The sequence below is a fragment of the Fopius arisanus genome, unplaced genomic scaffold, assembly GCF_000806365.1.
Source record: "Fopius arisanus strain USDA-PBARC FA_bdor unplaced genomic scaffold, ASM80636v1 scaffold00027, whole genome shotgun sequence".
NCBI classification, from domain to species: Eukaryota; Metazoa; Arthropoda; class Insecta; order Hymenoptera; family Braconidae; genus Fopius; species Fopius arisanus.
Genome location: NW_011887766.1, coordinates 1,222,619 through 1,249,268, shown reverse-complemented (window position 1 = coordinate 1,249,268; position 26,650 = coordinate 1,222,619). Strand labels below are relative to the sequence as shown.

Sequence of the window (26,650 nt, the reverse complement as noted above, 5' to 3'; positions counted from 1 at the left end):
GGGTTTGCTGGTTACTACACCCCTCAGTCGCCAAAACGGCGGCCGCCCTGTCGCCCCAGCGTCGTCACCCCTTTCTGGCCGCCAACCTTTTCTAGCCGTCAGTAACCGCAATCAGTCCGATCTCGGACGTCGGAACATTAACACTGTGAAAAAATCTATAATCTCAAGTCATACTTTAAATCCATTCTCAATTAATTATACTTGGAACTACACTTCTGCTTCAAGCGAATTTATCCATTTTTTCTTCGTTTTCTTTTTTTTTCCTATCAAATTTTTTCCTGTATATTCGTCTGTCTTGGACTTTTTTCTGTCACTTCCTACGTTCTTGTGAATCGTTTCCTCATTCACTGGCTCAATTACTAATTTAATTGGCATCGATCGCGAAAAAAACGAGCATTGTTTAGCTAATTAGTTTTGTTGATTATGGTTACTTGGAGAATTTATGTGTGGATTATCCTTTTCTTATCCTTCGTATAGCCCTTAGACCGCCGGATGGAGTATATTAGGGACATTAACCATATACATAATTCGTCTGTTCTATTGTTCTTGTAGAACCAACAAAAAGGTAATATTCATTTTTGGCAATTGAAAAGAAAAACGTGCATGGGATGGAAGCGTTACTAATCTGTACGGTTTAATTAGTTCTGTGGCTAGATGACAATAGAATTGAAAAACGATGAAAAAGAGGATTGAATTATTGAAATACCAATATCGTGTCTGTGAATGTGTAATTGATGTGTTTGAATGCATATTCAGGTGATTGTCGGGAGTGGGAATCGATACTACTGCGGTGTAACTCTAGTATATAGGTACTGTTGCGACTTTCGTGTCAAGTACTTTTGTTTTATTTTTCTTGTTTTCTTCCCTTTGGTTTCATCAATTGGTGCGACGACATAGTCAAGATACTTCCTTATATCCCCGGAAGTGTTCGGTATTTTTTTGGTACCATCGATAAACAAAATGTAATCGTCATGTAGCTTTGTACATACAATGACATGCCTGTCATTTTTCTTTTGGCTCAGAGGACAACCTTAACAATGTCAAGTGGAGAAAAGCCCCCCCAAGGATTGACTATAGATCGTGCAGCATTTCTTCTTCTAAGGGTGAAAAGAGCTTTTAAAAAGAAAAAACAACAACGAAAGGAAAGAAGGTAAATGTATTACACAATGATTACATTAAAAGTTACTTAACCGCAGGTGGTTGGAAAAAAAGAAAGAGTTATTGATAAAGTTTGAGGTGAGAAATGTATTTATCAGCGTCTTGGTTATCAGTGTTAGGGGCGTTAAGGGGTGAGCCGTCATCTCAATTATGCGCCTCCTTCCAAATTCGATGAATATTCATGCCGTGTAAACAACTAAATCCAAGTGTGCATATTCGTCATATGCGAATACAAGTGCAAAAATATGTTGATTAATTTGACTCTCACCATTTCTCCCCTTGGGCTCGGCTGAATCACTGGGAATTTCGTCAGATGAGTTAGCAATTTAGAGGGAAATTCATAGCCTGAAGGGAGAAAGTGAGAATAAATGGATTTTTGTTGATAGTACAACGAGTGGTGAATGTAAATCGGATATTAAGTCATCATCCCGTGCAACCAGTGGTACTAACGGTGGGGGTTGTTGCCGTCCAGCCCCTCTATTACGATCTAGTACTTTACCGGCAATAGTAGCACCTGGTCTTAGCATTCTGCAGAAGCAAATCGATGCTAGATATGCCATGGCTTGTGGTACCGCTGCATCTGGACCTGGAAGAGGTATTCAATACATTGACAATCCAATTATTATTGAATTCCAGTGTCTCGTTACGTCACTTACGCCATTTACGCGCTTATCTTACGATTTTTTAACTTTCAACCGTCTATTTTTTTTTCTGTAGGAAGTTTTAATGCTGCTGGATTCAATGAGCAAACAGAGAGGATTGAGGCCGGTGTTAAAAGCACAAAATTGTTAACACCAAGGATTTTCTGCACTGATGAAACCCTCGGTGAGTTTGCATGGCTAAAACTAGATATTCTATCAAAGGGATTTATTGGATCCAATTTTTAATTGAAAAATCCAAATCTCAACACCTCTTGTCGAGGTGGAATAGTGGAATGGAATCTAATCAATATTTTTCTATTTTGTTTGGCTTTTAAAATTCTGACGCGCTCAGCTGGTGAGAGGAGAGTTTCGGAAAGTGTAATAGAAGCTCATCGGAAGGGTTCGAGGAGTGGTGAGCATGTTAGTAGCCGAACTAGCGGAAGATTGAGCAGCAGCAGTGTTTTGAGCACATCCCAGCCTCTGACAAGGCTAGCAAGATTGTTAAATCAACGTCCAAGTTATATACCGAGTGATAATATTACTCGTAGACTTTCATGGGAAAGGTAAACTCCACTTGTCTTACTATTCAAGTGTATAATTTCGTAAACAGCAAGTTTGTAGATAGGCATCCATGGGTAACGTGTAATTTTCGCATAATTGGGCTTTTCCTCGGGAATGAAGTTTTCGTATTAGCGACTTTGTTGGCTCTTATTTTCTTTATCGCCAGGGTTATTGTCTCAAATTATCTATCTTCATAGGTTGAGGTGAAAGTGAAAAAGTTTTCAACTCACTTTTAAGTCACCAAATATTGAAGAATACAATCAAACTTTTCAACGTCATATTCCGTTCAGTATATCAGGCCCTTTTCAGTAATGATGGATTTTGTGGATCATGTGATTTCTGATCCGGCTGTTTGCATAATTCATCTGAACTTTCAGCTGACAATTTTCTTTTTCTATTTACCTTCAGTGTTTTCTTTTTCTATTCCCGGAATTTTCTAGCTCGAGAATGATCAATTCGAGCGGGATTACCATAAGGGTTGTTGTATGAGAGAAAATTCTCACAATGCAATTTCCACGAGCCTCTTGCAATAGGTTTTTCAAAACTGTCAGGAAAGAGAGTTTCCTATTTCTTCTATCAGCGAAAAAAACCTAATTTCCTTCGGAGATGCACAAAATTAGAGCTTCGGAGGAAGCATCAATAAATGAATATCCAGCTCTATTACGGGATATAAAATTATGTGAATTGGATTGAAGAGTGGCTCCAGCTACTTCCAGTGGAAAATATCATATTCAGATCTTTCTAGATCCATTACTTTCGCCGATTATTCTCGGTAAAATTCATGATAGATTCATCAGCTTGTTTCCCGATAAGTGACCGGACACAATACATATTCAACTTGATTTCAGGTATCACAGATTTTTCAGCAGTTTCTAAATGTATCAATGCTCCAATGGCATCATGATCTCCTCAAGGCATAATTTCATTCTCTCGAAAGTACTGATTAATTCCGTGATTAACATGGTATTAGTATGAAAGTAGATCAATCAATATTTGTGGACATATTCTTGAACCAGCAAAATAAGGTTTAATTAAAATTGGCTTCTTCAATCAAGGCAAGAACTTGTGCAAATGAAAATCCGTTTTCCTCATTTCGCAAACCGATGCCAATCCTGATTAAGTTTTACTACACCCTAAAAAAGTTCGAGGGAATATTGCAAAAGGGAGAATTGAAATCCTTTGCCCCCCCCCCCTCCCCCCTCCCCCACTTTGAAAGATATCCTTAGGTCGCCTCGTTTTCCTTCAATAACTTAATTTTCCGCATTTCTTCAGGATGGCTTTATTAGACAGCATCTATTTTTCACCCATAACGTAGTTTAATAGTTGTGCAAATTGCAGTACTAATTACTACTGATTAAGGAAATCGATCATTCCCTCCAATCTCTTTATATATGAGGCATCTCGCTCTTTGGAAATTTGAATTACATTTTGGACCGTATAGAATAAGTATACAACTTGCACATCAATTCTTGAGAGTCATACTTTTTCGTTGTACAGTTGGTGTGAAATGCCTCCTATAATAAATCTGCTTAGCCCGGAACGTCAATAACCGATCGCCATTACCAGAAAATGAAATAATGATAAAATTATGAAAATCCTATGCAGAAGGGGCGATGGAAATGGAAATCACATCGAGGATTTTCCCTCTTCCCACTTTACGGTACCAAGGAGCACTTCGATCGACAGTTTGGCTTGCGCCAACTGGAGTTACTTTTCAACTGGTCCAATATCAAGTGCACTTGGTGGAGATGGATTATCGTATGACATACGCCGAGATAGCGGATATGACTTCACGAGCGAGGCATTCTCACCGCTACCTTATCGAAAAATCGCAAGTCCCTGTCCCAGTCCAACAGCAAGCCAAACAACAACACCACTTCTTCATGTTCGTGGTGAACGCCAGAGCATCTCCAGTAACATTGGAAGAAGAATAAAAGGCCAGCGAGCGATTGTTGGTAAGTGAAAAAAACAATTATTTATTCATTTTACTTTATTTTAGGAAGTTTTCTATAATAAGGGTGAGGGCAAGACTGTTGAATAGCCATTCGGGCTTTTAGGCAGTAACTGACATAACCAGAAAAAAGAACCCACCCAATTGAATACTAATTAATATGTTACCGTTTCCAAACAAAAGCTTTCCATAATTAATGGCTCTTTGAAGGGGTTAACGTTCAATCTAAATAGAGAGCTAATATTTATTCATTTTTAATGGGCGGTATGCATAAGAGTGTGAATTCAAATTCAATCGGATTGAGAATGCTTTGAGTGAATATCTAGTTATCTCGATTAGTTATTGTCAACAAATGCATTTCAATGTAACCTCCGGTGGATTTAGTCTACTCAACCGTTCACTCGTTAATAGTTGCAAACGCACATTTGGGATCTCTTGCTTAACTCCCTTTTACCCCTCAAATAAAGTATTCGTTAACAATGATTGAATACTCATTTACTCCCATTCCACTCTATAATTTGTTACGGATGCTCTGATGCCTGAGACAACTGAAAAAAAAAAACATTCAAAAAAGTCACATAGGTGAAAATAAATGTGAAAAGGGGGAAACGAAATGATAACTTCCAGCCATAATTTTTTCCTTCGCATCTAGGAGTGGGGATAATTATATTGTAAATGTGAATATTGGATATAATATAGTAATACCCAGGAAAGTGAAGTGTTATACAAATTTTCGTACAACCAGTGCACTATTTCCGGGAGAATCTGGTAATTTTCAAGCACTTGTGCTTTATATCCTAAAATACACTAAAATGTCGATAAATTATTTTTGCATAACGGCTAAAGAAACAAATTAAGGTGTTCATTTTACCTTTTTTTTCTTACTCGCGTATATGGCGCGCTATCCATCTGTTTTTTTTTTTGTAGAACATGTGTTGGAAGTTTTTTTTTACAACACAGGGGACGAACTTTGCCTCCAAGTTACATGAATTCTAAGCGCAAATGTAATCTGAATTGACACTCATGAAAATGAGTTTTAATATCCACGTTCTGTAAAATTGTACAACAATCGTAACAGTAATTAAATTCAAATGATTACTAAAAACCCATTGCTGATCATAAATATATCACTGATTTCATGACATATATGTTTATTAACATTTACGCATAAGTGCAATTTGGTCATTTGATTTATTTATTTTTAAATTCAATGTAAGCTTGGAAAGGCCAGAAATCGATATTTTCGTTATTTTTCTATTGCCTGCCACTCACGCAACGTTTGTTTGTCACCTTTTTGAACGCATCCTAGGCATATTAAAGTACATATATTTATAATATAATATAATATAATATAATATAATATAATATAATATAATATGTGTATATAATTTGATATGCATATAGTTTAGCTATGCGCCGAAAAATGCTGGCAAAAAATAAAGTGACATGGTGCTTTATTGTTAAAATGGCTCCTGAGACTATGTGGATGATGTCTCTTGCCAAAGGTATGGAATTTCTAACTTCTGAAATGAAATTCCTGATATTATTTAAAAACTCTGTCGGTATTATCCCTATTAAATTTTTCGAAATCGGAGAGAAACACTTACCCCGTATATCCTCATCATTTACAAGACGTTATTAATCAGCGGCATATTTTCGGGGAGGATGAATTGTGTGGCAAACCCGGGATAGGGATGAGGAGACCAGCGATTATCCGATAAAGGACTTTCGGGAATAGTGTAGATTCCACGTGAGAAGCCCGTAACGGGAATTAATGACATTCAGTTAGTTAGACGTGATCAGTTACTCCAGTGTATAATATTTTTGATAGGTTTGTTTGCATGCACTTTCACTATCTTCAGAGGCATTATTCTATTATCTTCACATGGAGAAAAATAGCTGATAATCTGCGTTATACTTACAAAACAATTCCCACTGATGGTACGATGAATTAATACATAAATTTATCTTTATCTTCAAGTATTCTTCGAAATTTGAAAAAGTCGCAAACTACTAATTGCCATGATAATTTTTTAATTTTTTAATTCAAGACGCAACATCTTTGAACACGAATAATACATTTGAATAATACCAGCAAAGAAGAATTTTAAGATAAATACTTTCAATTAATAAAATCAAATGAAATATTTTGAAGCTAAGCTAAACTGAAAGGTCTTTTAAATTTTAATGAAGTTCTTCTTCACAATGCAGACTTCTTTGAGTGTATCTTCTTTTCCATCGGTGCAAAATAAACTGTTCAAAACTGCACCACTTTCTAATAGATATAATCATAGGATAAGAATGACGCGCTCAACTTGAACAACATTCATTAAAAAGGATTCAGATAATTCAATGCCGAATGATTAATTCTCAAATATTCGTGGCTTTGAGGGAAAACTTCAGCGTATTAATAAAACATCATTCATAACATTTAATAACCCTCGTATCTGCGTCTATTGTCATTATCACAATGGGAATGAATTTCGAATAGCTGACATTTCCAATATATATCCTACGTAATGTGATTAGTCCACAGTGGGAACTCTGTTGAATCAATTCCCATTACGAGCAGATGTAAACATATTTCAACGAACACAAGAGCGATTAACTATCTTGTGGCAACATGCCATGATCATTTCAACAATTATCTGTTGGTGGAGGCATTGATTTTGCATTTTCTCACTTAAGTGGCCACGTAACATTACCATAGAATTAAAATTTTCAATCCAATTATCTTTTAGTTTGAAACGAATTTTTGAAAAATCCAAATTATTAATCACTGCGTATCGTGGTGATGAAGCAAATAAGAATTTGATTTTTGAGAAATAATGGGTTCACCCTAAAAAATAATTGGATTGAAAATTTTACTCCTACGGTAATGTTAGATGGCCACTTAACGTTTATGCGACTGTTTAGCAAAAAGCACGCAATAGATATGCGACAAACCTTGATTTATGTATTGACGCATGAATGTTGTCGTTTCATAATTCTCAAATAATTCTCGTTACATTTCACGTAAACGTGAAGAAGAGAGAAAGAGTATAACGAGAGTGCGCACATTCATGTGGAAAAACAATGAATGGATTGAATAAGTTCGATAGAGGCGACAGGGAAACTGGACAGGATAAAATGGATTGAAATGGGTTGAAAAATGGTAGGGCTGGGCTGGATGGACTCGGGGTACTTCGGACCCATTCGGGCCCCTCTCGTCCACCTCTCGATCCACAGCCTGTGCGGCCTCTGCACATCAGTCGAGTGGACGACCAACTACTCTCCAACTTCTACCCACCGCATTTTCAATCCAATCGTGCACTTTATTCACTCATTAACGATTCAATCTCAATTTCGTTAATGAAAATATGATTCGGTATTATTACTTGTGGTGATAGTGACGATAGAGCATACACAGTGTTTTATCACGATAATGACAGGCTGAATGGGCCAATTGAGACAACTGCTGAGTGATTGGAGCGTCTCCACGGTAATTTGAATGTCAATTTAATGAGAAAATTCAATTATTGGAAAATACGAGAATTGACCTGTCGATTAGAATGGGTCTTGCTGCATACCAGGTTTTCTGTTGAATATTTGATACGCATGTTGGTGGAACCGTCGGATGTTGTACAATTCGTACCATTCTCTGTATTGCGTTTGTAACTGTTTTTTTTTTCAATTCATTCAGCAATAAGACACTCGACTCTTGACTGGGAGAATTGAAGATTGCGAAACAAGAGAAAAGAGAATCAAGTTCCATCACTGGCAAATTGACCTTAACGAGGAGGGAGGGTAGAAAATTGTCGCTTTACGAGTGCAAACGTTGGCTGTGGATATCGGCGGTTTTCCCTTTTATTATTCCAATAAGTCTGACAAACACCAAGTTTATACAGCGAAACGTGTAATTTTGCGTTTGTTCTTATCCAGGTAGATGAGATAGATGAGGGTTTATGGAGTTTATTGAGCTTCTGAGAATGTGAGAATAAATGGGTAGTATGTGAATGAGGAGAGAGAGTGGACAGGTTTTTTTTACAGTTGCATTAATATGATGGATATCGCAGGTGGTTGAGAATGGTGGGGGAGGAAGGGGAAAGACCGGCACCGAATGGGAATCCAACTGTTGTCGTTTTGTACCGTCCCTCAAAGAGAGCTTGCCTCTTGTCAAAGCCGTACCTACTTAATATTTATTCTTCCTCATAAAACACGAATTTCGGTGCAATTAAAATTTCCCTGAATTTCACCGTGCCCACTAAATACTAGTGACTAATCGCAACTTTTTCCTTGAAAGAATTCAATCGTGAGTACACGTATCGAGGGTGAGTATTTGTTCTGGTGAAAATTAAACGTTGAAATTTCAGGAAAAGCCGAGTGAAAAGAAAAGTTTAGAAAGTTAGGAACGAGGCAACAATAGAAGGATGTTGAATTTCACGTAGATAAAAGTGTGTGGTTTTCCGTTTTTCTTTTATATCTTTCATGCGGTTTCAATGGAAAATTAGAATGCCAACTTTTCCCACGTCCAGTAGTTCATTAATTTGATATATTAGATTGAAACTGTGAGTGTGAGAAAAAAAATTGAGAGAGAGGGGGGCAATTGTTGCAGTTCGTTTTATTTCCGAGGTTTGGTTGGGTCCGGGGGGGGGGGGGGGGGGGGGGGGCAAAAGTGAAGTAAAGACTGAGTGGGGTCCCAAAAGTTCGAAAAATTACTGGTAGGGAGAGTGAGGAGGCAGATGTTGGGGTTTTGTACGGTCGAGGGCACATGGCGTCAGGACGAGTAGTTATTATGTGCCTCCTTGCGTGGGTATTCTAACGACAGATACGTTCTGTCGTACGATAGTTTTGTGGCGTTACGACGCTATACCATATTCCCAAATTTTTCAAATCGAAAAGAGAGAATTAAATAATTGCCCTTCATCTTCGGGATTTTTGTGAGTGCAGTGTGTGACACATGGAATAATAAAATTAAAGTACATTCTGGGAATTTCCCTTCATGTGGAATATGCCTGAAAGTACATGAGGAAGAAGATGAAGAGGCGACGGATGAGGCGAAAGAGAAATAAATTTAGAGAGTAGGAGTAATTATCATAGGAGTTGGAGTTGCAGCTGAAAAAAAAATTTGCGCAACAGAGGAATTCATGAAGAAATTACAAATGAGAATTCGAAGAAGTGCAATTAAGAGTCCAAAGATGGAAAGGATAATGAAACGACGTGTTACCAGTAGTGGTGGCATATCGAGTTTAAAAAGGTCACGGTCATTTCGTGTCTCGGTCAAATTAATATCAAAGTTCCGCAATCGCAATGAAGTGTTTGACTCAGTGAATTCAATCAGTGAGAGTATGCAGAGCTCCCAGGAGTATTTGTCGAGCATTGGTGAAAATATTGATTCAATGACGGGTGTTATTAGTGAAGATCTCACTCGTAAATTGACACTCTCTACCAATGACATTAGGAAAAAAGATAAATATGAAATGAGTAGTACATACAAATTTTATGGATTCGAGGATGATGAGAATGTTGGCGATAATAAACAGGCATGGATGTGCGATGGAGGGTATGAAAATCCCAGCTTTGCACTGGATAATTCCCTGGATTCATCACTAAAGAATTATCTATTTGTGCCAGCTATTGATACTGATGGTTCCAATTGTCCTGGTGTCGATGAAATTGTCAAAGATACGAAGCAAGTAATGTCACGAGAGAAACTGAAAATTGTCTGTGGTAATGGGAAGACAAATAAAAAAATGGATTGGCCCAGTGATGTGGTTCATCGGAATGATGATAGTGGAGATATATCGAATTCCTGGTTCAATACAAATTCCACAAACTTCAAGTGGAAATATCGAGAAACCAGCAGTATGTCCCTCCGTTGGATATTTTATTCCCTCTAAATTGCCTCTTTTTTCTAAAATTGTTGAATATTGAGCGGTATTCGATGGATACGTATTTTTTAAAACGGAGGACAAAAAGCTCTGTGGGGTATTCATAGTGAGTGAATATTTCACGCCCGTGTACGCACGTATCTCATTCTCCAATTCAAAAGCCGTTTCAGCATGTTCAATTCCCCTTCAATTTGACCTTTATGTTTTTCGAACTGGAGCTTGGGATGTGGGTATAGGTCAGTTTTCGTTTCACTCACTTTTAATCGAAAATTCACCAGTATTCTAAAGCATTGCTAAACATGCTCCGACAATTCGTATTATCGTACATTACATTACTCGAGATTGAATTTGCCATGGACGATTTCCCCACATAGCATTCTATTTTATTCTGTATTATACTTTCCACTTTAGTTATTTATTATTTTTATCTTTGGCTTTATCATTATTTGAATAATTTTTTTTATTTTTATTCGTTTAATTCTACTAGAGTTGCAAGCGCTTCAAAACATGGAGTTCCTGGAAGGATTTGGAAAGAAAAATAAAAACCAACATCATAATCAGACAAACCACTTGACAACAGGAACGATTAATCCCCTCGTGGCGCAACCCTCCCTCAACATCCATTTGCATGGTATTTTTTAAAATTATTTTTCTCTCATTTTATTATGCGTATACACATTTTTTAATCTATTTTTGTGTTAGTCTCAATCTCACAACTCAACGAAAAAACCTCATAAAGTAAACAGGTAATTCCCAAGAAAATGAGGGAGATGAAAATATCATAAACAAAGAGGGAGTGGAAAATAATCTGTATAAAATTTTCGCAAACAAGTTCATTCATATACATATATTCAATGTCTTTTCTTGCAGCTCTATTTACGGCTATCGAGCAGGGCCAGTTGGACAAAGCAAAAACGATATTGGAATCGGCGGATATCGACGTCAATTGGTATGTGAATTACCTTTTATTTATTATATCCTGTTTTCATATTCTACATCGAGTGCTATTGCTCTCCTTTCATTTTTTATTTAATTTATGTAGTTACAAATTCGGCACAACAATGGAATGAGTACAGCTAAAGGGTAGTTAGAAATTGGCAGAAAAAAAAAATAAAAATGAAGACACAATCCATAAGCTTATTTGTCAATTTAACTACAGGAGCCCCTATCGATTTTTCGAATTCCCCTCTTATCTGTACCACCACACCCATTCTATTCTTCCAATGTATTAACGAAAGTTTCACAATTTCTCATCCACATTTCTTTCTTTCTGACCGCAAGTGTTAACAGCGATGGCTTAACACCACTGGATGTGGCAGTTTTGGACAACAATAAATCACTCATAAAAATGCTCGTTGCATATGGCGCAAAGGAAGGAAATCAATGTAAGAGTGAATATCCTCTTTGAAAATTGAATAATAGTTTTTTGATTGCTGAGACTGAGTGATCCACTAATGATGTCTCCCCTCTTATGATATTTTCTTTGTTCCACCGTGGATAATTTGATTTGGCTAGTCAAATCTCCGGAGTGCCTCGGTAGTCACTTGGCATCACTACTGCTGTCAGCCGAGCACAGACTCAATGAAGTAGGTGGAACTGATGGGGCTTTGGGGACGAGTTCAACTTCATTTCTGGATGCTACGAGTGCTAGGGCGAGTTTCTCAACGGCGCACAATAATTTAACCGGATGCGGGGGCAATACCGAGGACAAACAAGTGGCCCTGTGGGAGAGAAGAGTTAGAACACTGAGAAAGATGCTGCTGGGATTCGACCAAGCTAGTTCGTACCAAACTTAATTTATTTATTCTACACGGATAAAAAATTCAATGAATTTTTGCTGTAGAAGTTCGGGAAAAATTACTATACTCATCAGTAATCGGGGTGCAAAGCACATGCACGAAAAAAAAGTCATGTCCTTAACCTTGATTTTTACCAAGTGAGATACAGGAAAACTGTATCATTGTGGAAGAAAAATTACTGTGCTTGTGTCATAAAATATCTTTATTGACTGAGGAAAAATTTAGCAGGTCCATATCAATTTTTCCATCGTGACAAGAAGAAAGTCCTTATCGACCGAATAAAAAGGATGCCTTTCCGCTCCAATTTTTAAATTGGCCGTAGAGAATGATTATTTACCTATGAAATAAAATCATTGAGTAATTAATTGTATCAATGGAGATGAAGGAAGGGGAATAGACACCAAAAGACATATATTATTTTTTGAAAAAGTAAAATTTATTTAATTTTTTTACAACCACTTCTTAATTATAAATTTTGCCACATAAACTCACTTAACTTCAAATGAATGATTTTCGATTAAACAATGAAGACCTGCTGAGATTTCAATGGGGGAAAACAACAGACGTAGATGAGTATTACGAAACATACAGCGAGAATGCAAATATACCATATATATAAAACAAACTGAAAATCAAAGAAAAAAAACCAATCGACGTCATCATGTAATTGGATCTGTACCTCATCATTTTCCGATTACAAACTAAGGGAATTCAATAGTTACCCAATTTGAATTGATTCTTCTCATAAACTAGCACTTTTCTATTTCACAAAATAGTTAAAAAAAATGTGTGGAAGAAGTAAAAGTCTAAGAGGTTTCACGGTATATGTTAAGCACTTGGCCCTTTAGGTAAAGGTAACAATCCTAAAAGTAAAATATCCTCTTTAATAAATTTATATTGCTAAATCATAGAATTGGTTAACAAAGTATGGTTAAGTTAAATGCAAACAGAATAACATATTGAACTCGGATAATCTCCTTTCTACATTCGGCAACGTCCGGAAGTAATCGGAGGGCATCGGCAATTATGTTATCCCAAGGCTGAGGATGTCCTGAATATTCATAGCACAGTAAAAATCTCGCAGTAGCAAACAGGCGTGTGACAACTTACACAGTACTGAATCATATTATGTCAATCGTTTTTTCTTTGAGTTCGCAGTAATGCATCTTAGCCTCAGAATTTGTACTGTGCTGCATAGGAAAATTCACTGATGAAAATCTAAAAAAATCTTCAATTTCCTGTAAATAAGAATGGTGTGCTTAGTTGTTCTTCGCCTCATCGATAAATTTCCTGATAAAAAAATTTTGCACTTCGATTCCCGTACCGAGTACAGTAATTTTTCTAAATTTTTTTTCTCAGTGTATTTTATTTGGTTTTTTTTACACTCTAAAACCAGAAAAAAAAACTGTTTTTTCAACTTCATCACGGGAATACCGTGGGTGAGATGAAAGAAAGAGATGAATATACAGCCACTACTTTTCAGAATTTTCCTCAAATCTCATGGGGATTAAGCGAGAAAAAAGAAACGAAGATAAATCATTTGGAGCTCCCAATGGTCTCTTGCACTCTTGGCTTTTGCAGAGGGGCAGTTTCTTTTCGTTAATAAAAAAAAGTGTCGCCTAAGATTTTTCCTCGCGGAAAATAGCGGTCTGGGAGACGGCTTAAATATACCCCTTGGACAGTGAAAATCCCTTGGCTTTACCAAAGTGCAATTATCATTAACAATTTAATCGTCTCCTCTTCAATGACTTTTCTCTGTGCGTTAATTAGCCCTCTTCATAAGATTATTCGGTTATAAAATAGTTGAATTCATCTCTTTATTTCACTGATCTCGAGGTTTTAATTAGTTTTAATCACTCATTGGTGGAAAACGTTCTCTATAGGGCCTCCAGATGCGCCATTTATGGCGAGCATTGATGTAATAGGGACAAAGTCGGTCTCAATACGTTTTCAAGAGACTGAAACACAGGACTCTTACGTATGCAGTAAATTTCGAGTGCAATGGAGTACGAAAGAAGACTTTTCGATTATCATTGGAGAGAGAGAAGTATTCGATATGAAACAACGTGAGTGCCGCATCGATGGACTCATTCAGGGCCAGAGATATTACTTCCGGGCTTGCGCGGGTAATCTCAAGGGATACAGTAGATTTATTATTTCGAGTCCATGCAGCGTTATACCGAGCAGTATGTATATTTCGATCCTAATTTAATTTACAGTCCAAAGATAGAAAGGAATAAGCTTAATTAAAATTACTTTTTTTGCTCTCGTTTTTCACGTCTTTTAAAATTTTTTTATTGGAAAAAGGTTGGCGTGACGTTGATGGAAAGCAGCCGAGGTTTGCCGGTCGTTTAGAACAATTGGATTCACTTTTCACAGACATAAAACGCCCTGAATATACCCAAGATACGCCAGCTCTACAGAGACGAAATCACAAGAAGAAAACAACAATAAAACAACTTTTCACAGCAACGAGTAAATTTCAGAAAAGCCTGAGACGCGGTGTTTATCTTGCCTGCGTACTCTATCATGAGGATAAAGTATTAGTGACGAATGAAGATTTCTTGCCGGTAATTGAAGTGGATGAAACCTATCCAAGCTGTATTCATAATGATTATCACTGGTTAATGAAGGTGGCGTGTACGTGGGATGATGTTAAAATCCTGAAACAGGACATGGAGAAGAGCCATAGCAGCTCAACAAATCATTTCCGCCTTAAATTATTACAGGCTGCGGCGCAGATGCAAACGGCACTTTGTATTCAAGATTTGGGCCAAGTATATCATAAGCCCATCAGAGATGTTCAGGGTACTCTCGTGTTATCGACAATTAACTTTATTAAATCACCTAAGTTAGTGTCGTTGCTTAATAGTAGATGGTTACCCTTAAGCAAAGTCAAAAGGAAGATAACAATTCATGAGGACAGTAATGTGGCCGACATTTTGATGGCAAGCATCAAGGACCAAATGACGTATCATCAGTTGAGTAGTGTTAAACTGAGTAAAGGTCTGTATCTCGGTTACTTGAAGATGCAGAGTAGCGTTGATCTGATACAAATTGTCGTACCATCAAAAGCTCCAAATTTTCTGCCGCACTGTAAAGTACGTGATAATCCACACGTATCAGCTGAAGAGTGGGAGTACTTGAAGAAAATAACCCGAATTCAGGCACGTTGTGATGATAAATCCAAGGATAAAGAGAGAGGCGAGGAGAAAGAGAATGATTATGATTACGATAATGATAGTGAATGGAGTAAGAATCAAGGTAACGAGCAGCAGAAACTTTTTGTCGATCTCGTATCAGCTACTGCGAGACGTTTGTTCTCGTATATGGAGGTGAACTCGGATGATTCATTAATTCACCGGCTTTATGACGCTGAGGTGATTGAACTCACTGATGAGGTATCATTTCTCATCGTTGTACCCCCTGCCGAAACGGCGTGCTCTGTACCAGGCACAAGGGAAATTCTTTTACAACGTGATGATCTTCTTTCATTACCTATTCAAATATTTGAAATGGTCCATTTAAATACTTATCAGAAAGATGTTGTAAATAGATATTGTCGGCTAAGCTGTATACTGGAGTTGGATACAGCCCAGGCACAACATAGTCATCGTGAGGCATTCAGTTCAATCGAAGTTAGCGTAGCCAAGGACAAATTGTCGAGACTTGAGCAACTCCAGACGCAAATGAATGCCATTTGGAAGGGTGCTAGGTGGTTAATTGATGTCATAACTTTTGCAAGGGCCCGTGGATCGTCACAGTACGCAGGTCTCATGACAAGTAATCCAAACTCGGCGCTAACATTATTGACCACGACGGCTGGTATTTCAATGCGTTATTTATTGAATATTGAGAGATGTCATAATAAAACAAATGGCTTGAAGAGAAGTTTATTGCAATTACCACCGCGCGATCTAAAACTGGTTAAATCAAGTCCAGGAAGGGGTAGTTGGCCGGGACCAAACATCTCAAATTCAGCGACGAATTTATTGACCACAGAATTTAGCAAGAGTGAACAGCAATTACCATGTGGGGGCCACACTACTGAGGGACAAGTTAACAATCAAACCGCTTTCATTCGTCATGAAGAGGCTCTAACACCGTCAATAATTGATGAAAGACATTCGCGAAAAGGCAGTGATACATCGAATTATTCAACTGTCTCTGAGCCAGTTCGGTCAAACCATCCCAGTTATCACACGTCAGCCTCTGCTCTGGCTATTAGGGATGGGGCTAACATCAAATTACTACCTCCATCAAAATCCGAGGACACTCTGTTGCTCAGCCAATACAGGCATATATCGAAGAGTTGTGAATCGACGCAATCGACTGTATCAATGACTGTGTCTGTATCGACAAGTCCTCAGCTCGTTAGTAAACCCATGTATGGCAATACATTGGCGGGATCAACGAATCAAGTTGGATTAGCCAATACAACGAGCTTATTGAGCGTCAATACAGCTACTAGTAATGCCAATAGCACCAATAGTTTAAACTCACTGAACGATGATTACAGTGGGGAGCAGAGTATGTCAATAGTGAGAATTAAAAGTAAGAGCTCAAAACCGAGTGCTAGTGTTGCATCGGTAGCAAGTTGCTCATTACCGAATTCCAATCAGAGTAATAATGTCGAAAATAAGGACCAAACGTCGATGGCCATGCCAGCACCTTTGCCCGGTATATTACAAGTGTATGCGGCTTATGAGACCGGTCTTGCAGCTGGTACAAGCCTAAAGCTACATGTTACACCGAGAACCACAGCAAGGGAAGTTGTCGATCTGGTTGTTAAGCAACTCAACATGGCTGTTGTCCTTAAGGGACAGCAAGGACCAATTTACGTGAATGAGGAGTTACCCAACTTCTGTTTGGTTGCGGTTATTGGTGCACGAGAGAGATGTTTGCGAGATGATTTCAAACCACTTCAATTGCAGAATCCATGGAAGAAGGGCAGATTGTATGTCAGGCTCAAGCAGGATGTACTCGCAGCCCTTGAACATAGCAGCAAACATACCGCTTACTTGTAGCCATTCCAATTGATTTCTACAATGTTCTTCAAGTCAATAATTGTACGACTGGAATTATTAGTTCAAATTTAGTGATGTATATTTTATCTCGTATTAATTTCATTGTTTAATTATTTATTAGGTGACTCGAGTTCACTATATTCATTTTATCATTTATGCGTCATTAGTATCCATTTTTATATTGTATATAAAGGGTAATATTAATATTCCTTGGTGAACTTACTAGCCACTACGATCTCGATTGATCATATTACGATATATTAAATTCTATATGACTGGATTGTCTAATATAACACTAGCAAAGAGATGATAAATCATAGACTGCTGTAGGATAAAAGTGAAGAACCTTCGATATATTTAATTCTAAGGAATTGAAAGTAAAAAATGATAATTGGAGAGAAAAAAGAAGAGAAATTTGAAAAAAATGTACAAAAAATAACTCAAGCATATTAACATTATTTTAAGGGCCACTGTTGTTGTTTATGATTTATTAACTGTTATTCAATTAACGGTTCTAGTAAAAAAAATACAAATTGTATTGTAAATATTCATTATTAAGATTTTATGTTTAGAACATTGATGAAGACGAACTTTGGTGTGCGTGATATATAATATTGTCAGCCATGATTTTGGGGTAACGGCTAACAATAAGAGATTATAGACGTCCATTGTGTGTTATTGATAGTCTAATATATGTCTATTTTCAAACTCATGATTATTATCAATGAATAATTAATCAATGTGATAAATCGATCGGGCAACGTCCGTAGTAAAAACGGGTGTTCACGAATTTAAACGTCCACCAATTTTAAATGCAACGATTAAGTTATAAATTTTAGAGGACAATGGGACTAGACATTAGCGACATGTTGAGGAAGTGAGTATGAGCAGAGAAAGCAAGAGGATATGACAGACCCCAAAATGTACCTTAATGGAAAAAAAGGAAAATCTGATGGTAGTATGATGTGAATTTTGCCCATTCCAAGTCAAATAACTTTCTAATGTTTTTATGTATGCAATCGGTATATATTTATCAATATAAAGAGATTCTATTGAAGAAAGAGGAACCCCAATTTCGGTCCAATTGAATGCAGTACGATTATATCGAAGAACAACAACTTTGAAATTCCATCACTTTTGAAAAGGCAGTTTTTCGTGTCTATCAGTGTTAAATATAAGATATTAAGTGGCAACAATGCAAAAACTTTAAATTAGAGCTCTATGGAATCACTAAAATGGAACGAAGCAAAGTAACACCAATAATTGCATCATCGAATTATAATTGGAGATGTAACAAAAATTTAATTAATCTATATTATATAATTACGAGAATCTAAATGAGATGATGTAGAGTCGGTAGAAATGATGATGAGAAAAATTGTAATTTATTTTAATTCCCGAAGAAAAGAGAAAAAAAATGTAAAACATGTTGAGATTGAATAAAACGTATACAACGTTTTTACGCATGTTGAAATTGACTGAGACCACTCATTAGATCTAAACCAGTAGTGAAAGAAAATATATATATCAACACTTGAAAAACCATTGGCAATGCGGCCCAACAGGCATCGCAGGTGGTATCACGTGGTATTCCTGACCTACAAGCCTGCTGACCCAGTTGGAGTTCTCTTATCCCCTCCCAAACCCCTTCTCTGTTCTCTTTACACTCACAAGCATTTACAATCGGTATAAACGCATCATCAAAGTTTGTCAAGTGCCAATTAATGGCAAATATTGATCCACTTAAGAATGTGAGAATATTCATCAAGAGATAGAATGGAATTGTGCTGCGAGAGATTCGAAAAAGAGAAATAGGCCGTTTACCGAGAGGTCTCATGGACCGTGGACGGATCAACGGATACTGGGCCAGGTCATACCACCAAAGCGAACCACCGTCAGCGTTTTATATGCTATTGGGACTGACGTTGGCCGATCAGTTGGCCCGATGAGACCAAACGTTGCTGTACTCACGGTGATTCCGTCCCAATTGACAAACAGTTTTAATTGAATTGCTGTAGTTAATTGAACAAAAAATGTCAGAGAGATGCAGATGGTGTCGAACTTGCGCAATGGATGGAAATGACGTTGGTTGTTTGGACATTGGTCCACCCACTTCAATCAATTCAAAGGGCATTCCAAGTGTCAATAATAATACTTGTGGGGTACCGAGCCAATCAACTGGAGAATCCGGGAATTATGGTTACAGTGGTACAACATCGTCCGGAAGGAAGGTGCAGATACGTGCCAAAGTGCTCTATGGCTCGGGCAAGGCTATTGCTAATCTCCAAGCTCGTGAACGAGCTGCCAAACATTAATCATCATGAGGTGAGTCCCTGTGCTATTAATGATCCCTCAAACTTTCGATAATACATGGATGATGAGGTTTTTCTTGTTTATCGTCCGAGTGTGATGAGAAACATTGAATTCGATTGAATAGATATTAGTGCTGAAGTATGAGGTATAGCGATGGTTAATGGTGACGGAGAAATATCGGGCCACCGACCCACCCAGAAAGGCCTGCAACACCCAGTGCTATCCCAATGGGCGAGAAGGAACGACGGTTCCTTCGACTCGGCCAACGGTAACAGTAAAAAAACGCAAATGAAGAGAGCAAAAAGGCCTCGAAGTATTGCCACAGGCGATATTCTGTATCCCAGTGTGAAGGAGGAGGACGAAGAGGCGAATAAGACCACTCTGCTCCATTGAATATGCGTTAGTTTGTCTCTCACGTTCATCGATTCCTCTCGAATAGGATAAATTATTGTTTTACCCCCTCACGTTGTTGAGTTCATTGAACGAATGCTTACTCACTATTGCTCGATATCATGCGGGATTTGAAGTGAGTTTTGTTTTTACGACATTAGGAGTTATGATAAACTTTTTGTTTCATTCAATCAATTTACTTGACGAAAATACCGTTAGTAACCGTTAGGATTTTATCCGTATAGACTTGATCCACAAGTAGTATTAGTATTCTTAGTATTTGTGTTGTGGATATATATGAACCAACGGTGGAATTGGAACAAACAAAATAATTGAAGGATTTATAGATCTCTTATCAGGATACTCTTGGCTGGCGGCGTCATCATCCAGTTGACTGCACAATCGGTTCAAGAGATAAAAAATTGTTCAGAAATATGGGCGAGAGGAAAGCAATCCAATTTAGACTTGGAGGATCGGCTGGAGGAGGATTTTTATTTAGCCAAGGAGTTCGGAATAAAGGCAATGCACCAACTTTACAATATTGAGGAGCCCAAGTTGTTTTCTCATGGTAATAATTCTAAAGTGGATAACGAGCCAATTGGTACTTCAATGTACTATTTTTTGCCGTTACTTTTGCAGGAGTTTTTTTAGCCGATGAGCATCCTGCACGGTATGTAGCTGCATTTAATCGTCAATCGGAGGAAGCGAAACGTTTGGCTAGAGTCGCATACGCTGCCCTCAAAGGCTCCGGAAAACTTGCGGAAAAGTATGCTAATCGGTGTACATAAGATGTAGAAGAATGAACAATGATTTTCAATTCTTAACGTGGTGAATAACTGTATTTTATAGGTATGCAAATTTGACGGATCCAGTAACGAGCCAACTCGTGCGAGAATTTGCCTCAACCTGGTCTTCCCGGGGGGCGGGATTTCCTGAACGCTGTCCAAGAAGCGATCAACCGACTTGTCCACCAGCGAGCCAAAAATATCGAACTGCCGATGGAAGTTGCAATAATCTGGAGCACCTGTGGTGGGGCTCGGCCATGTCTACAATGCAGAGGTATTATTAAGATTCTTCTTTTACAAGGGGAAAATTATCTTACGTACTAAAAAACGAAGGTTTATGAAGATTTTTAGATCCAGTTTATGGCGATGGAATTGAGTCCATAAGGAGATCACGAAGAACCGGACGACCACTGCCAAGTCCGCGCGATATTTCCGTTTTAATACATGAGGATAGGAATATTCCACTGGCTTCAGTCACGCACATGTTAATGCAGTGGGGACAGTTCGTAGATCATGATATCACTGGTGAATAATAAATATCATTTTTAAGGAGAAATTTGAAAAATTGGAAAATTAATAGTTAAATTATAGGTGTGATAGAGATGTAAAGTACATGGAAACTAAAACTTTGTGGTCTTCAACATCGAATACATCGATAAATTTTTGTCATAGTTTTGATTTTTCAATTTCACACATTACCGTGAAATTTTTGTTGGATAACTATTTTATAAAATTTCTCCTGGTGAGAATGCAAATAATATGTGAAAATCAGCGGAGACTGATTTTTAAAATGACTTCTTTATAATAAATAATGGGATATTACAGCTGCCGCACAGAGCCGAGGTTTCAACGGCACATTCCCCCAATGCTGTCGGAATCGCGGGGCTGAATTTCAGCCACCGGAATTCATGGTACTTGATCATTTATTCTCTGTCATGATATACTTTTAAGAATCTAATAATTATGATAATGCAATTTTAGCATCCTGATTGCCTCCCCATCATAGTTAATCCACAAGATCGATTCTTCGGAAAGCAGGGTGTCAGATGTTTGGAATTTGTGAGAAGTGGACCATCGCCGAGGGAGAATTGCGGCTTTGGCCCACGTGAGCAATTATCGCAGGTCACAAGCTTCATAGATGCATCGATGGTTTATAGCAATAATGTTGCCCACAGCGATAGCCTGCGTATCTTTCGAAATGGTAAATATACTCGTGTAATATCCTCACACGTCAAAAGAATAAAATAATTTCATTCTCTTCATACTCTTCATCTCTTCAAAATATAGAAGATGTTTTCACTAAAACATTTATCTACCAACTTGGTCAGATTATTTTTTGAAATTTCAGTAAGGGTCAGATTGCGGGAAATCAATTTTCTCCGTTTGAAATTTTAAACGGATAATACATGGGGATGAAATGAAGTCGTTGAAATAGAACTATCGATTTCATTCCAATAAATCATTTATACAGCTCTGGCGTTGCGGATGACTTTTCTTTGGGAAGTGAAAAGTCGAGTGAAAAATAACGAATTTTCATTTCCCCGAAGGTCTGCTGCAGTACGGAAAAATTCAGTCTCGCAAACCACTGCTACCAAAAGGTGAGCCAGATGATCTCTGCCGACGTGGTTCATTATCAACGAATTGCTTCAGAGCTGGCGATGCTCGTTTGAGTGAACAGCCAGCTCTAACATCACTACACGTAGTTTTTCTTCGGCTGCATAATAGAGTAGCTACAGAATTGGCTGCACTCAACTCCCACTGGAGTGACGAGAAACTGTTTCAAGAGAGTCGTAAAATTGTTGGTGCTCTGATGCAGCATGTTACATACAGGGAATATTTACCCATTGTTCTCGGTAGACTATTCAGCCATTTCATTTAAAATCTGTCACTTTAGTTCGCATGCTTTTAGATATGATCCATGAATCTGTGCATTTTTAAGGTCCAGAAGTGATGAAAATTTTCGACCTGGAATTACTGAGAGATGGATACTACAATGGATACGATTCAACGACCAATCCTAATATAGCCAATTCGTTCTCCGCTGCGGCATATCGATTTGGACACTCTTTAGTGCAGCCTAGTTTTGCTCGCTACGGTAGAGATCATCGTATGATATTCCAGAGTGAGTTATAAACTCTCATTTTTCCCAACTATGAAATACCTCTGAATTAATTCCTCGGCTATACTCTATCTGTAGGTCGATGTTACGAGTAATACATTTACGTAGAGCGTATTTTTAAATCAATTCTAACGTGACCAAATAAATTAACAATGATAGGGGATAAAACATAGAAAGATTAATGTTCATACTGTCAAGTACATTCATAACCATATATTTGTTTTGTGTGTCTCCATTCTACACGGGAATTGACATTTACTTGAATATTGACGAAGAAATGCGTATGACACGCTACTCCCGCATTATATACAGTTCGTCAACAAACTAGGTCATTCCTTCAATTCCCGGTATCTTTGTAGATACCCGAAAAAGCCAAATATACCCGGGAATGAATGTCTTCGATCTACGGGAACCAAGATGTTTCTTTCTGACTTTTTTTCTGACAGTCCAATTCATTCCGGAGAATCCATTTGAAAAATAGAAGCCTCAACCATTTTACCTAGACACACCATCAGACCAGAAAGGCCGATCAATTTGGTTTTCAGCACCTCAATATTTCACCGATTTCATGTGTGTCTTTCACAAAACACAAAAAATTACTTAATGTATTGTAAAAATACTAATTGAACCAGAGACAACTCACAATATAAACAGAAACAAACGCATCAAAACATTCCAATGTAATGCATCCAAAACAAACAATAAAACTCCCAGATCAAATAAACGGCTTTGGGAGAAAAAGAAAATATTGAATTGGAATATTGTGTTGAAATGATGCAGTGGAATACATATAGACGTGTCACCATTCCATTATCTTCTTCGGATGGGAAATTTGCATATTATATAGCCAAGATTGTAATTAAAGAAATTCATCTATTTTCGAATTTCATCCGCTCTTTTTCCGTAAAAGCAAACTTCCGAAACTGAGTAATCGGAGATATTTTAGGTTTGTGGGAGTGGTGAGGGATATCCCAGTACTTTTCATTATCTTATATTAATGAAATGATTCAATTATTCCAAACAAAATTCTTTGACTGTTAGTGAATGATAGGTGAATATCATCTGAAGTTAAATATAATGAATTTCGTCAAATTGTACTGTCCACATAGGAATTCGTTAAGTATGAATGAATGACCATTAGTTAGAACGAATGAACTTCAGACTTCTGTTCTAGTATATTTCAGGCTTTACGACATAAATTACCCGATATTATCCGATGAAAATGGAAAATTTCCAATAGCTTTTTTCTCTTGCGTTCCTTCTGGATATCGATAACCAATTAAGAAAACGACGAGAGTGAAATGTTTACCATGTCAATTGTTTTTGTTTTTTATGCACTTCTACTTCCTTATCTAACTAGCGGTGGGGTCATTAATGTTTCGGAATTTTGATCGGCATCTGCTAAACCAAATCGCTACACCTCGGAAACTGTTGGGCAAGTACTCTGAGAAATTCTACAGAACTGTATTTCGAAAATACCGTATAAACACGAACTCACATTTCAGTTTCAGTTCAAGATTTTTTTCAAGCCATTAACCTAGTTCTACACATCCATCCACCTACTAATATTTTCCCCAAAATAACCGCCAAATCGTCGTTTCGCGTAATATTTCCATGATGACAGAAGAGTCTATTCGAAAGAACAACGCCAATAAAATGTCAATATATCGGGGTTCAACGTTTGGTTATGATTTGTAAAGCTCTCACCTACACGTTTGAATATTTGGTCTCATGAGTTCCTACTAAACGATAATTATTGAATAAAAATCTTGACATGTCATGAACTACAGTACTTCCATTTTGTCTCTTAGATATTACAATTCACGAAGAATTCAGCAATCGTGTGGACCTGCAAAGTGTGGGCTCAGTAGATCGTATCCTCCTTGGCTTGGTGAATCAGCCATCTCAGAGACGTGATGAATTCATAACGGAGGAGTTGACCAATCATCTATTTCAAATACCGGGTTTTTCATTTGGAATGGACTTGGCCTCCATAAACATCCAGCGTGGTAGAGATCACGGTCTTGCTCCTTACATCGATTGGCGTCAACCCTGTGGTTTATCGTCAGTAAAGAACTGGAAAGATTTGGAACGCGTCACCTCAATATCAGCAGCACGCAGTTTCAGCAGAATTTATGAAACAATAGAGGACATTGACCTGTTCTCAGGGGGTTTGGCGGAGAAACCAGTTGTAGGTGGACTAGTCGGGCCAACATTTGCCTGTATCATAGCCCAACAATTCAGTAATCTCCGTAAAGGGGATAGATTCTGGTATGAAAATTCACACAGCCAGAACAGCTTCACCATTGCCCAATTGAAGGAAATTCGTCAGATTTCATTGGCGAAAATTTTGTGCAAAACTCTGGATAATATCGATACGATTCAACCGTTTGTTTTTCTCACAACCGACAATCTGCGAAACCGAAGGGTCTTATGTAAAGATGAAAGACTGGGTCAATTGAATCTCCACCCGTGGGCAGAGGGAAAACGTGAAAGGGGAAATAGTGCTCTGCAGTCCAACGCAGTTACGGAGGAATCAGTCAACATGCCATTCGGCCGGAAGGACAGAGCTGATCGGAATGAAGCCAAGATGTTTCCTTGGCAACGACCCAAGCCCGTGAGAACCAACGTCAATCAAAAGAACCGTATAATCGTTAAACGTCCATTTTTCTCCCAGGATAACGTCACAATCGTAGTCCAAAATCACGCTGTAAATTCTCCTGTATTCGTAACCGATGCCATTTATAATTCTCAGGTGCAAGATCTTCAACAGTTGCCCTCGAACCCATTATCACATTCACCGCAAATTAATTATCCTGGAAGCAATCCTTCACTAACACACGTGAACGATCAGACCAATTACCCATACCCGGAGGTGGCAAGTGGAGGATTTCCTGGTGGAGTTAACCCTCTCTACAGTCCAACCAATCCTCCCCACGGGGTTAATTCAGGTTATCAAACTGGAGGGGGTATATCATTAGGTGGCAGTAGCTTCGGGTATCACACGGCTCAGTCCCCGCCTGCTCCCAATACTCCTGGAAATTTCGAGGCAAGTGAAGGCCTGCAATCTTATGGAAATTTAGCACAACAACCACTGATAATTCCGAACTATCCCGCTGGAACAAAACCCTACGTCTCGTCTTACTCGGGCTATCCCCCTCAGCATGATAATTCTGAAGATCCAAATCCAAGAGAATCGACATCAACAAGCTCTACACATAGACCCCATTACTACAATATTCCTCAACTCCCATACCACAGCCATGGTTATCATCAATATCAAAGTCCGAATAACTGGCTAAAACCAATTTACCATCGAAACACCGAGGATACTCGCATTTCATCACACCCAACATTAATCTCCACCACTAATTATAACATGAGAGCCAACTCGAAAACCGTTCCTCATAAAGATTCTGAAGATATTAATTACGACGTTCCAAAGCCGTTTTTAAGTTTTTCAACGTCGAAGAGCGATAAAGAGACCCTCATTATTGCTGAAAAACATGTCAATAGTCCTTCTGACTTTATACCATTGATGAAAGACACTTACTCAAGTAGTAATGAGTTGCCAAGACCTTTGAGTCTAACAACATGAGTAATATAGCTTTAATTCACATCAATTATGGTAATGGATATACGTGTACTCCACTTTCATTTGATATCCTATTGTCCCAAGAAGAGAGGAGTCTAAGAATACTAGAAACAGATAGAGAAAAACAAAATAGAACCGAGAGAGATGAAATAGAAATTGGGTCAATGGAATATCGAATGCCATTCCCAGAACTCAGTGCTCACTAAATGCCTATTATGTTTCATAATGTTGTTCATTAATTTGAAATAAATGTATAATGTAATTCAATAAATTATTTTAATACCATACCGATGGTCCGATTTTTTGGGGTAAATCTGCAGAAATAAATACCAATATACCAAAGGACAATCGAGCTTAACTCCCACGCATGCTCACTCACGTCAAACTTATTCCCCTCTCCCGGTTCAGTTGGAGTGCAAAAAGCGCCCCACAGTGGCGACA

General features: G+C 37.9%; 2 protein-coding genes across 5 annotated transcripts; both read left to right on the top strand.

The window, feature by feature from the left end:
- Nucleotides 1–892: 892 nt before the first annotated feature.
- wake (wide awake) lies at nucleotides 893–18,447 on the top strand. 3 transcript variants are annotated; one of them, XM_011302470.1, is made up of 11 exons: nucleotides 893–1,150; nucleotides 1,545–1,753; nucleotides 1,876–1,983; nucleotides 2,152–2,362; nucleotides 3,966–4,315; nucleotides 10,669–10,812; nucleotides 11,052–11,130; nucleotides 11,463–11,566; nucleotides 11,697–11,960; nucleotides 13,864–14,166; nucleotides 14,288–18,447. In XM_011302470.1, exons 1-11 carry the CDS (start codon nucleotides 996–998, stop codon nucleotides 17,005–17,007), a joined length of 4,647 nt encoding a protein of 1,548 aa, XP_011300772.1. In that variant the 5' UTR covers nucleotides 893–995; the 3' UTR covers nucleotides 17,008–18,447. The 3 variants fall into 3 exon arrangements, with proteins under 3 accessions (XP_011300772.1, XP_011300773.1, XP_011300774.1); XM_011302471.1 differs by lacking the exon at nucleotides 10,669–10,812; XM_011302472.1 differs by lacking the exons at nucleotides 893–1,150; nucleotides 1,545–1,753; nucleotides 1,876–1,983; nucleotides 2,152–2,362; nucleotides 3,966–4,315 and adding an exon at nucleotides 9,157–10,155.
- Nucleotides 18,448–19,069: 622 nt separating this feature from the next.
- Nucleotides 19,070–26,479, top strand: LOC105265135 (chorion peroxidase). 2 transcript variants are annotated; one of them, XM_011302474.1, is made up of 10 exons: nucleotides 19,070–19,332; nucleotides 20,058–20,278; nucleotides 20,350–20,476; nucleotides 20,560–20,769; nucleotides 20,839–21,020; nucleotides 21,321–21,406; nucleotides 21,477–21,696; nucleotides 22,043–22,348; nucleotides 22,435–22,617; nucleotides 24,426–26,479. In XM_011302474.1, the coding sequence occupies exons 1-10, from the start codon at nucleotides 19,328–19,330 to the stop codon at nucleotides 26,210–26,212; spliced, it is 3,327 nt and encodes a 1,108-aa protein (XP_011300776.1). In that variant the 5' UTR covers nucleotides 19,070–19,327; the 3' UTR covers nucleotides 26,213–26,479. The 2 variants fall into 2 exon arrangements, with proteins under 2 accessions (XP_011300776.1, XP_011300775.1); XM_011302473.1 differs by lacking the exon at nucleotides 19,070–19,332 and adding an exon at nucleotides 19,678–19,846.
- The last annotated feature ends 171 nt before the right edge of the window (nucleotides 26,480–26,650 follow it).